The following is a 12,479-nucleotide window of genomic DNA, read 5'->3' on the forward strand; positions in this document are numbered from 1 at the left end:
ATCTATTTTCATGCACATATTTGGAGCAGGTAATTAAACATAAAAATACTTTACAATTCTGTGCGTTTCAATATAATTTAATCGCAAAATAAGCGTTAATTGAAAGATACAGTTATATTCATTGAAAATTCAATGCAATTCAATTTAGTTTTGCATCGATGAAGGTTTTCAATCAAAATTTCGATTCAACTCATGTCTATTCCATGTTACTATTGATTTACATCTCGTGTGAATTTCATTATTTCTTTCTGTGTAGGCTCATTCAGTTTAGCAACCGTGGTATAACCACTGTTAGTAACATTCAATATTATCCTTCGTAACATCTTGCACTTTTGCTATTATCAGAAACTCAAAGTAAATAGATTTCACACTGACGATTTACCACGGAGTGGATGTCTCGTCAAACGGTTTATTAACTCCAATATACGACCGGCGTAATGAGTCCGCAATATTGTGGCGTGGTCGCATGTATGCAAAGACCAACCATCCGTTATAACCCATACTCGTTTAGAATTCTCTCAAGAGCGGTTAAGTGTAAACACAAATCCCTGCCCGTCAGTGCGTAGCACTAAGTAGCGTTTAAATCGGTACATGCCGCTCTTTTGGCAGACAAAACGAGAACTTTTAGGCGGTTATCCCAACTCGCGACTTCTTCTTTGTGATCTAAATGACCATCACATTGATCAAAATGATATTAAGGCGGTTATCCCAACACGCAACATTTTCTTCGTGGTCATCCCGATCTCACATCAGAAAAAATCAATTCATTTCACTCTCAATACTATTTAAAAGGCCATAATCCGGAAGCGCTTGTGGTCATCCCGATCTCACATTAGACATAAAATCTTCAATATTCGTTGAAGCGGTTATCCCAACTCGCAATTTGAGGATATCTCGAGTATACATGCGGTTATCCCAACTCGCAAACCAAACCTATAAATTTGATTTGTTTTCGCAATATCACCTAGGATCGGGCAATATGTAGAACAAATGCTATTTTAAATGTTCAATTATCACAGTAACTGATAGATTCGACTAAGATTCCATAGCATATGACTCGGTAATTACGAAGCACATTTTTCCACTATCAACACTTTTTTCAAAGTGGTGTTTGTTCCACGAGGGCACGATGAAAGAAAATCGCCATTTTGTAATGAAAAACAAATTCGTACACTCTAATATTGACCTTTTTAATGGGTGAGTGATTCCCTGCAAATCCGAAAAATTTATTCTTACAATTATAATTAATTTCTCATGTCTCCTGGCAGGATCGCCAAATGTGAAAATTGCTGATAGAAATGCTGGGAATCACTCCGCATATCAGGTCTATTGTGGTCACGTCTTACCTCCTCAGCAGCTTGTGATTGAAAGAGGTCGATGTCAGTTACTGGTTGCTCTCGTTCGTGGTCAAGGATTGCTGCGTCGAATGTTGGTGGGTTTTCGTTGTGACACTGATGTAGCTGTCAAATATGAAACATTTCGTATCCATATCCCACAACACGAAGGGAGACCCGATGACGAGAAAGAAGCGTTCTACGTGCAGCTGGAATAAGCCTATGACGACTGCCCACGCAGGGACGTAAAAATGGTCATCGGTGACTTGTATGCCCAGGTAGGAAGGGAGGCAATGTACCGACCGGTAATCGGGCCGAACAGCTTGCATGCCGCATCGAATAACAATGGCCAACGATGTGTCAACTTTGCGGCCTTCCGAGGAATGGTAGTCAGAAGTACCTACTTTCCCCGCAAGGAACTCCACAAAGCTACCTAGAGATCACCTGACCAATAGACCGAAAATCAAATCGACCACGAGGATAGACATGAATGGCACGATTTTCAGGAAGTCCGTCCAGTTACTTGGTTTCGCTGATGATATTGACATTATAGCACGCAAATTTGAGAAGATGGAGGATATGTACATCGGATTAAAAGCTGAGGCCAAGCGGATCGGACTAGACATCAATGTGTCAAAAACAAAGCACATGAAAGGCAGAGGCTCGAGAGAAGATAATGTCAGCCACCCATTACGAGTTCTGATTGGCGGTGACAAAATCGAAATGGTCGACGAGTTCGTGTACTTGGGCTCACTGGTGACTGCCGATAATGACACCAGCAGAGAAATTCAGAGAGGCATATTGTCAGGAAATCGTGCTTACTTTGGAGTGCGCTGGACGCTTCGATCGAGCAAAATTCGCCGTCGTACGAAGTTAACTATCTACAAAAGGCTGATTAAACCGGTTATCCTCTACGGGCACGAGTCCTGGACAATGCTTGCGGAGGATCAACGCGCATTGGGTGTTTTTGAACGGAAGTTGTTGCGAGCTATCTTTGGCAGAGTGCGGATGGAAGATGGTACGTGGAGAAGGCGAATAAACCATGAACTGCACCAGTTGCTGGGAGGACCAACCCTTGTCCAAACGGCCAAGGTCGTGCGGTTACGGTGGGCCGGCCATGTTGTTAGACTGTCGGAGAACAACTCGGTTAAAATGATCCTCGTTAATGATTCGACCGGAATAAGAAGAAAAGGCGCGCAGCGGGCAAGATGGATCGACGACCTGCGGACCCGCGTGGGCTACGACTGAAAGAGTAAGAGTAAGTACGAACGCCGGCTGCTTCGTAGAAGCCGAAGAGAAAGAAGCAATCCCGTCGAGTAAGGGCCATTTCGCCAGAAGCCATTTTGAGCCAAAGAAACCTTGCTTTGAATAGATCAGCAAACGAGGTGGTTACAGGTTTGTATGCGAGAGGCCGCCGCTTCCGACGGTGGGTCCGCAGCCAACTCAGCTGGTGTCGTCTCGGTGGCTTTTTTTCAATAAAATTAATCATTGTGTGAAATTCAAATTTAATTGTTTCTACATTTTTTCTTTCTACGAGTAACATATGAAACGCATCAAAATAACAATAAAATATGATTGTTTTGAACATAAATATAACATAAATTGTTTGTCAAATATATTTAGAGTTGAATTAACTAATAAGTCATTTTAAATATCAAATGTGATTATTGTTGTTTAAACACGCTCAGCTTTTTCTCCGTGTTAGATTTATGAACAAATTCACACATTGTTTTCCGGCATCTGCTCATCAGACCCGTTCTGAAAATATCCGTATTTTAATGATTTCCAATATCGATAAAACCGAAAGTCACCATTACGACATCCACTAATTCAATTTTGTTGGTTTTTGAGCGCTTGTTCAACGACATATTGCACGAAATATTCGTTCAATTTGCTGGAACGGTTCGTTGTTGTTTTTTCTCTTGCAAAAATAGTGTGGAAATTAAGTGTTACCTTTACATAGAAAGAAAATTTGTTGTTATTCTACGTGAAGTAAAAGTATGTTTTGTTAGTTTAAACAAATAAGTGGAAAAAACTTCAGAAAAACAGCAGTAAAACTAGTCCAACGGGGCTCCAACTCCTCATGTTAAAAATGGCTCAACAATGGAACTCTATTTGCCGGGTTTGTTGAACGAAAAAAATGGCATTCGGTTCAACGATCTGTTTCAAAATCGGCAAACGAAGGTCCCGTGTTGGTCTCCCGTTGAACGATTGATTGGACTTTCAATGATCCAACGTATTGGACCACCGTTGAACTTTTTTTTTCTAAGTAAGTATATAGTAAAGGGTCTCGAGTAGAAACGGTCGGTCAAGCAATTTCTTCAATTCGTACCCGACCCGTAGCCGATCGAGAATAAAAAAAACTATTACCCGTACCCGTCCCGAACCCGACAATAAATTTTCTTCTAGCCCACCCTCTTAGAAAAAAAACGTTCAACGGTGGTCCTTCGTTGGTCCAATACGTTGGATCATTGGTCCAATGAAAGTCCAATCAATCGTTCAACGGGAGGCCAACACGGGACCTTCGTTTGCCGATTTTGAAACAGACCGTTGAACCGAATGCCATTTTTTTCGTTCAACAAACCCGGCATACAGAGGTCCATTGTTGAGCCATTTTTAATATGAGGAGTTGGAGCCCCGTTGGACTAGTTTTACTGGACAATTTCAGAAGTTTTTTCCAATTAAACTTTTTTACGAGCCTCTGCTTTAGTTAGTAATTGAAGGTTTGGGTTAGAGGTGGGCAAAACAGTTTATTTCATAGAACCGTTCAGAACTCGATTGTTCTACCGAAAGAACTAGTTTGCCTGAACCGTTCATTCGTTCTTCAGAAATAAAAAGTTGTCCTATTCAATTCGATTTACTTATAAATAAGAGTACGATTTCCCATTACTGTAGTTATAGTACAGGGTCCGCCATCTAACTTTTTTTTTTGAACTAGCGGTTATTTCGACATTGGTAAGCTTAATGTCACTTCTGATTTGACAGAAACTTAGTTTTATCCGTCCGCTGAACGAAAATGGCTGCGTATATGCTTGAGGTTTTACTTTGAAAATCATGGTAATGTTGCGGAATGTGTGCGCCAAAATATCATCTTCTCGGATGAGGCACATTTTCATCTCGGCGGGGATGTTAATAAGCAAAATTGTCGCATCTGGGGGACGAACCCGCTGCATCCTCAGAGAGTGACGGTTTGGTGCGGATTTTGGTCTGGCGGCATCATTGGGTCATTCTTCTTTGAAAATGAGGCAGGAGCCGCCGCTACGGTCAATGGCGTGCGCTACCGTGCCATGATTAGCGATTGGTTCTTCCCGTTACTTGAAGAGGACGACTTGGACACCATTTGGTTCCAACAAGACGGCGCTCCGTGCCACACATATCGAATTATCAGTCGAAACTCGGATGTCATTTGGCCGCCTCGGAACTGTGATTTGACGCCGTTAGACTATTATCTTTGGGGGCTGTCAAAGATAGGTGTTATGTGAACAGACAAGCCAGAGACAATTCAAGCCTTGAAGGACAACATTCGTGCAGCCATGGCTGAAATAAAGCTGCATACAATCGAAAATGTACTAAAAAACTGGACCGACCGTATGGCGTACTGCAAGGCCAGCTGAGGTATGAAATTATATTCCACAATTAACTGGAAGGATTGTACTTTAATATGAAAAAATAAATTTTGAAATCGGATGAACCGTTTGTGTTTTATTGCATGTTTAAAAAAAAGGTTACACGGCGGACCCTGTAGTAGTTTTTTTTTTCAGATTATGCGTATCTTTGAGAATATCAATATAACCGAGAGAGACTTCAGGGCACCCAGTATTGGGTAGAGGTAGAGTGCCTATAACCAGAGTGGCGACTTCTCATCCGTAATGTTGGCAACAATTCAAAACATTCCATTAGCTTTACATTGAATTGTCGTTTGTTTGCTCGATTGGAACTGGTAGCTGTCATTCCAAACGAACAGCTGTCGTCACTCTGATTATAGTCACTCTAGGTAGAGGGATAGGAAATGCCAACTTCTTACTGTTGACAATACGCGGACAAAGGGCCGGTTGTTTTCCTCACCTATTGGGACTATGCATTAATAGTTATTTTAGATGTTGGTGAAAACTTCCTTTAATTAAAATGAATTTCACATAATATTGCGGCTACATTTATCTTAAGTCATCTTACCATCTATAATAATTTCAAGAAATTGGCGTGAATGCATGTCTCCAGCCACCTGTTTCCGTATAACAAAAAGAATTATACCGGATAAACTACAAATTAAAGCATGAATATTCAATAACCTGAATATTGTCAACTAACAATAACTTCAAAATGTAACATGCGTCACTTTGTACCAGATGTCGAATCCTGATAAAATTCAATTGCTGTCGATAAGATTGTCGGAGTGGGTTTATTAGGCTATCAACTAACAAAATCTCCAAAGTTTTAAAATGTTGTTAGAAAAAAGATCACAATTATTTTCACAGTATACATTTTGAATGATTTTTGTTTAGAGAATTTACAAGCAACTTACATCCGTCCGATCGTCGACCCAATGATTTCGAATCGATTGAGAACGATATTGGCCAATTCTGCACCTTTTCCATCAACCGTGTCAACCTAAAGTCGTATTGACATTATCTGGTCCACGACGAGCTATAGGGCAACCGTCGTGCTCTCTCGTCACTCTAGCATGACACAATTCAAATATTAACCTTGTTCGAAACGCAATCATAAGCTTCGTCCCGATTCGTTCGATGTTCAAATTTGCTGGATACTGTCCCAGCTAAAAATATACATTCAAAGTGACCGTTCAGCTGATTGACAAACCCGTTTGTGAGTGCCTTGTCCGTTTGTCTGTGGTATTACTACCAAGTAGCTGAGCGTACCTCGCACTTGAATAATATAGTCAAAGTAAAACATAGCTGAAATTTTAACGTGTTCTACAATGTAATCCGATGAATAAATATTAATCTAAGTGATAAGGGATTATCAAAATACAAAAAATTGAACACATATTTTTTCAAGTTTAAATCAATAACACTCTATATTTACATAATAGCTCGAAAATAAAATGTGTGTACACAAAGGAATTTCTTTCGTATTCTTAATCTGTTCACGTATATCAAAACTTTGAAATGAAAATAACCAAAATATGTGTACCGTTTATCCGGATAGGATTGTTAGGATCTATATTAGGAGCTTAAAGGTGAACTTTGGGTAATTCAGCGGTTAGATAAAATAAATTTAAATTTAGTATTGTAAACATGTTTTAATATCCGAAAAAAAACCATGAAACACATTTGGTTCTTATCATACGTTCAATGGAAATTAAGCGCAAGCTTCGTAACAAAATCGCGATCAAAACAAAACAAAATGTTCTTGCGGTTGTTCTTCACTAGTTTCAGAAGCGCGAAGTATTCGAATGGTCATATGGAAATAGCGTAAAAATCAAGCGAGACCAGAAATATGTAGAAAGAGTATATTTAACTAATAACGGATATTTCATAATCATTCTTTACTTTTTCTATACACATTTGGAAGCTAGAGCGAAAATCCCATTTCGCTACCAATTTTCGTTAAATAACACACTCACACGGAGGTCCATTCGATCTTTTGCAGTGCGATTAGTTTTTTCCGTTTTTTTTCTATCCTGCATTACTTCCTCGCAGTTTAACTTTGTGTCACGCAAGGTGGGTTCACTTCTTCCGAAACCGAAACATTCTGGCAGGTCAGCTTACGCAATAGTTTAATAATTTAACAGATAAATTAATAAGAATATGAGGTGTGTATGAATAAATAAAAATATGCTCCATTTCATTTACCATCCGAGAAGAACGCGGATGAAGACGAAAATGACAGTTAATATAATAATAACAACACTTGTACGTCAACCAAACTGAATTTTCTGTATTTTCGTTTTGCCACCCGGCTCACCATGTGCAACCTGACAGACCGACTTCCGACATGCTTCTTGCTGCACGTCTCGAAATGTCGTTGCGCCTAGCTTTTTCAAACGTTTATAATTTGCTTCATTTTCAAGCTAAAAATACGATTTCTTTCTATCTCTGCAGTTGAGCCGCCACGCATCTAGGGAGGACCGGTTACACGTACATATTTAATTTTTTTTCCTCCGTTTCTGCGTTCGTTTAATATTTTTTTGTTTAGCTCCCGTGTCACTAATTCATGTTTTTCGCGTCACACGTACGATTTTTTTTCTGCTGATCCATGCTTAATTTTCATAACCTGGCCTACCCACACTTTTTATCCCGGATAGTCTTGTCAACACACTCCTCGTCGTGGTCCATAACTTTTATGTGAATTCGTTTGTTTTTCCTTTCTATTTTCATCACATTTCGCATTCACACTTTCTAAAATAACCTACTTTTGATTTTCCTTAAGCTTTTTAATAAACTCTTGCTGATATTCGCACTTCAGTTTAATATCCGGCGGACAAATCGATAGTCGGAATTCCAGTGAATCATCCTCGCTTAGGTAGGCTTCTTGACGTAGCCGTTCGTGATGAATATACTGTGGCCACCCCCAAATTTTCTTCAGTTTGAACACATTTACGCCCTCCATTTTGATGTTGGACGTCGGATTCTGATGCAGTAGTTCTACTCGGTATTCGAAGCGACTGTAAAAAAATTAAATACATATGATACATGGGATCTTTACAACGCCGACCGTTAGTTTTGTTTTTCATGTACCTGCCGGAGACACCCTCAAACAAAATTAAATAAACGCTTAAGTTGTTTCCTCTGCCCTCATTATGTCCGTTGGTGTAAATTAACAGTCGCCAGGTGAATCCCAAATCATCACAAAGCGGGTCCGAATAGACAAATCCATCTTTCTGCTGGAGCTCGGAAAAGTTTCTCAACGTGTAGGTAATTGTATTAAATTCTGGTATAAGTTCACTGTAAAATATCGAACATGGAACACATCAATCGATGTTATTTTTACTTTCCCCAACAAAAAAAAACTCACCGCTTTAACGTATCATTCTCCCTTTTAGCATCAATACGAACTAACTGTTGATACTCGCATTTAGTCTTATAATTAGGAGGTCTGAGTGAAAACCGGAAGTAGAGAGCATCGTGTTCCTCGTTAACGAACCCATTCGCACAAATCATATCCAACCGAGCAAATCGGGACCATCCAAACCGCTCCTGAATCTCAAATCTTTCCGTTCCTTCCATTTTGACGGTCTTTGACACGTCATTGTGTAGTAGCTCCACACAATAATCGTAGCTGAAACAAGAAAATTAGAAACCATTATTTCTTTCAACTACTCAAATCTTTCAACAAATTATACCAACCTTCCGGGTATTCCTTCGAGCAAACGCAGATAGACACTAAGCCACTCGCCCCGCCCATCTTTGTCTCCGTTGGCGTGAACTATCAATCGCCAACAACAACCCAAGTCATCGTAACTGTTGTCAGAGCAGATATCCTCACTATTTTGTCTTAAATTGGTAAAGTTACGCATCACAAAAATATTCGAATTGTACTCTGGATAAGCTAGGCTCTGTAAAGCGGCATTTTCTTCCCGTAAATTCCTGATACGTGTCAAATGTTGACTTAACTGGCTATTGAACTGAAACAGAATCTTCTCCTCCTTGAGTGTTTGGTATTCTTCTTGATACTGACATCGCAAAGCCAGTGTTGACGGTCTAATTGATAGCCGAATGTAGACCGAGCCATCTTCATTCAGGTACCCCTCTTCTAGGACCCGTTTAACCCTAATGAACTTTTGGTAGCCTCGGATTTCACCCACTCGGAAGTGATCTTCTGACTGAAACTTAACCTGCCGATGCGCATCCTTGTGTAACAGTTCCACGATATATTGGTATCTATAAAAAAAATTGTGATCATTACTTCTTTCTTCGACCCCGACTAGAAACAAAGATCGGAATAGGTACCTTCCTGCAATACCGTCGCACAGTTCGACGTAGGTGCTAAGATATCTGTAGTTGGTGTTATTGCCCTTGGGATAGACATTTAGGCGCCATCTGGACCCTACCGTGTCCGTGTACTGCTTGGATAGTACAATTGAAGTCGTGGGATCCCGTATGTTGCAGATGGTAATAACGTTGCTGTCGTACTCACTGAAAAATATTATTATCATTATTTCAATGATGTTGATGATAAAAAATATTCAAAATTCAACAACTAATTGCAATTTTTCATTCATTCATTCATTCAAGGTGTCTTTTCCAAGTAATACTGTGTTCACAGTAGCACTGGTATTATCAGATTTAGTTATGGATTTGTTCAATATCCTTCACAACCGATACAACTTTAAATTAATGAATATCTCTATTTGGTTTTGATATTTGAAATATTATAATAAAGCGTGTCCAGAAATAAATTTTGTAGGATCACACAATCGTTATAGGTTTAACAAAATTACTCTTGCCGTCTAGGTTTAGACTAGAGTGCCTATAGCCAGAGTGACGACTTCTCAACCGTAATGTTGCCAACAATTCAAAACATTTAATCCGAAAGGTTGGCAGTGTCGCTAGCTTTACATTGTATTTGACAGGTCGTTTGCTCGTTTGGATCTGGAAGCTGTCATTCCAAACGAACAACTGTCGTCACTCTGGTTATAGGCACTCTAGTTTGGACTATCTCTCCTCTGGTTTTGTATGCTTTTGTTCTCTTCTGCTTGAAGTTTTTAACCTCCTTCCGTTTCCGACAATCAACCTTCATTATTTCGCAAGATTTCTGATCGGTTGAAACTCAAGACTAATTTTCCTCGGACTATTTCTTCGTCACTGTGACAAAATTCCAAAGCAACCCAGAACAAGTTTTTTTTTAATCACTATCAATATTTCCGGTTTAAATGAATGCATCGCTGTATTTACCATACGTACAGATGGCTTACCAAATGAGATACTTATTATTATCTTTTTTGTACTTTAAACTTAGACTCTAGATCTCATCTGACTTTCGTAGTGTAGAATTTATTTATAAGTCAGCCTTCATGTATGTTTCATCGTCATGAGTCATGGTCTCTCTGTTTTTAAATTTGCCATAGGCGGGACTAGAACCTGCAACCATCTCCTTACCGTGGAAACGATAAGGTAGAATGCTTAGCGGTTCAAATTGAACTGCCGAGTTTGGCACTAAGCAGATCAATTTGAATTGCTCTGCACTGATGAGTCAAAGACGAAACGTAAAAATAATAAATAATAATAATAATAATAAGGTAGAATGGTTTGCGAGTTTTCTTATTTTGTCTTATGTCGCGAGTGAACGTTACTATTGTTCGAATACGTTAGTTGGAAATAGAGAAAAGAGGAATAAGGACTAGGATGTTTGTAATAATCAGAACGGCATTTGTGATGCGAGATCAGGAGCTGGTAATGATACAACTTAAATTCCAATTTCGCACTACTTAATCAGGTTTCATTCTGGACCGAGTCTGTCCATGTGCAAGAGTAGCTTTGTTGGTAAAGCACGGGGCGAGAGAAAACAAATGTTTAACATATTTCATCAATGTGGGTTTTTAATATGAGCGAAGAGAAAAAATCACTATTTAATGTTTGTTCTTTTTTTAATGAAATGTTATCCTGGATTCTGGGAACAATATTTTTGTCAGAGTCGTAGTAAGCGATTCTGGCGCCCAAGGCGAACTCAAAAATATTCGCCCCACAATTTTTTTTAAAAAGCACCGTGAAGACGACCACATATTATTTTATTTTTCAGTAAGGTTAACCCAAGTAACATTTTGAATTTTATTAAATACTTGTAGAAATCTTGTGTGTTACATCTTAAAAGTTGTATTGAAACTACAAACTCTGCCAGTGAATAATTTTTCGTTTCGTTTATAAAGCAGGAATCTTGCATGAACTTGCGTTAAATCTATTCCGAAATGATTCAAAATTCAAGAAAGTTTAAAAACCTGTTTCACGATCCACATTTAATTTATTCGGAGGAATTCCATAGTAGAATCTATTAACGACTTTGAGGCTTCTCTGATGAATGCGCTTTCATTTTTATCGTGAATAAATGGATAAAGAAATTAAAACTATTTGCCTTAGAATAAATGCGCCTTTTGCAAGAGCTTGCATAATTTACAAACCATATTTTTTGTGATTCATCGTCATTTTGGTCGTCCAAACTTGTGTGTTCTGGAAATGAAACGCGAAAGTCGATCATAATTCCTCCTATTTGTATTTTGAAGTTTATTTGATGTCAATAAATACTAGAGAACAACAAAATAAGCCAATAAATGCTAGAGAACATCAAAATGGCGGACATGAAATTTTGGATTGTATGAAAGGCATCGACTAATCCATCACGCTATGCCCGTCCCCTGATTCTAGCTATTCTATTTTTTGTGAGTTGCAATGCAATCAAATATCAAGGGTAAGGCCAAAATTTTGCTAAGTTATTAGTCCGCGAAAAAGGTTTTATAAAAGTTTTAAGAACGACCTAAAAACTTTTATATTTCTTGTCAAACGACGAATCGATTATAGCCTTTATGAAACAGATAATCATTGTTGAATTAATTACATAGCCCTTATACATTACAATTAAAACTTAAAGACATTCGAATTGATACTTGTGTATATGTTATACGTGCATAGCATGAAACACTACAAGGGATAGTCCTTTGGGTTTGTTCGAGCTGTTGACGTAGGACTACACAATTATTGTGTAGTCGCTATTAATTTCCGTTTTGAACATTCAGGAAGCAGTTATCTTTTGTGTTCATCATATTTTTATTTGTACCACGGTTAAAAATACTCTTTCAGATTTCCTATAACGTACCGTTAGTTTGTTTATGTTGATTTTGAGAGGTGTGTAAGGCGAACGGCGCATAAAAATCCACGAAAGGCCCATTTGCTGATGAGCACAGAAATCCTTTACCAAGGCGTTAACGAGCCGCACAGAGTGTAAGCAGAGACATCATATTAACAAGATATCCAGCTCTCACATTTCCCGAACAAATCATTGGCAACATCCTTTTTTGCGAGCATGTCGCCCCCAGACGAGCCCGCATCGAATCTTATACATAGAAGTAGGGAGAAAAATGTCAAATTCGTACGCGCCAAAATAGCAGGGTTGCGCACCTATACAATTGACATGATATGTTGAATGTGCACGCTTAGAAAAAGTTACTCAAAGTTTGAGTACTAGTTACTCATT

The 12,479-nt window shown here is 38.8% G+C and overlaps 1 protein-coding gene across 13 annotated transcripts in view; it reads right to left on the minus strand.

The window, feature by feature from the left end:
* Positions 1 to 6,790: 6,790 nt before the first annotated feature.
* LOC131428321 (uncharacterized) overlaps positions 6,791 to 12,479 on the minus strand; it is a 43,540-nt gene continuing 37,851 nt past the window's right edge. For all 13 annotated transcript variants that reach the window (XM_058592210.1, XM_058592200.1, XM_058592199.1 and 10 more), the window contains exons 6-10: positions 9,245 to 9,430; positions 8,642 to 9,175; positions 8,310 to 8,573; positions 8,033 to 8,239; positions 6,791 to 7,959 (exon numbers count right to left, since the gene is read on the minus strand). In XM_058592210.1, coding sequence (XP_058448193.1) covers positions 7,704 to 7,959; positions 8,033 to 8,239; positions 8,310 to 8,573; positions 8,642 to 9,175; positions 9,245 to 9,430 — 1,447 coding nt within the window. In that variant the 3' untranslated portion in view covers positions 6,791 to 7,703. The remainder of the gene's footprint in view (positions 7,960 to 8,032; positions 8,240 to 8,309; positions 8,574 to 8,641; positions 9,176 to 9,244; positions 9,431 to 12,479) is intronic.

The sequence above is a fragment of the Malaya genurostris genome, chromosome 2, assembly GCF_030247185.1.
Source record: "Malaya genurostris strain Urasoe2022 chromosome 2, Malgen_1.1, whole genome shotgun sequence".
NCBI lineage: Eukaryota > Metazoa > Arthropoda > Insecta > Diptera > Culicidae > Malaya > Malaya genurostris.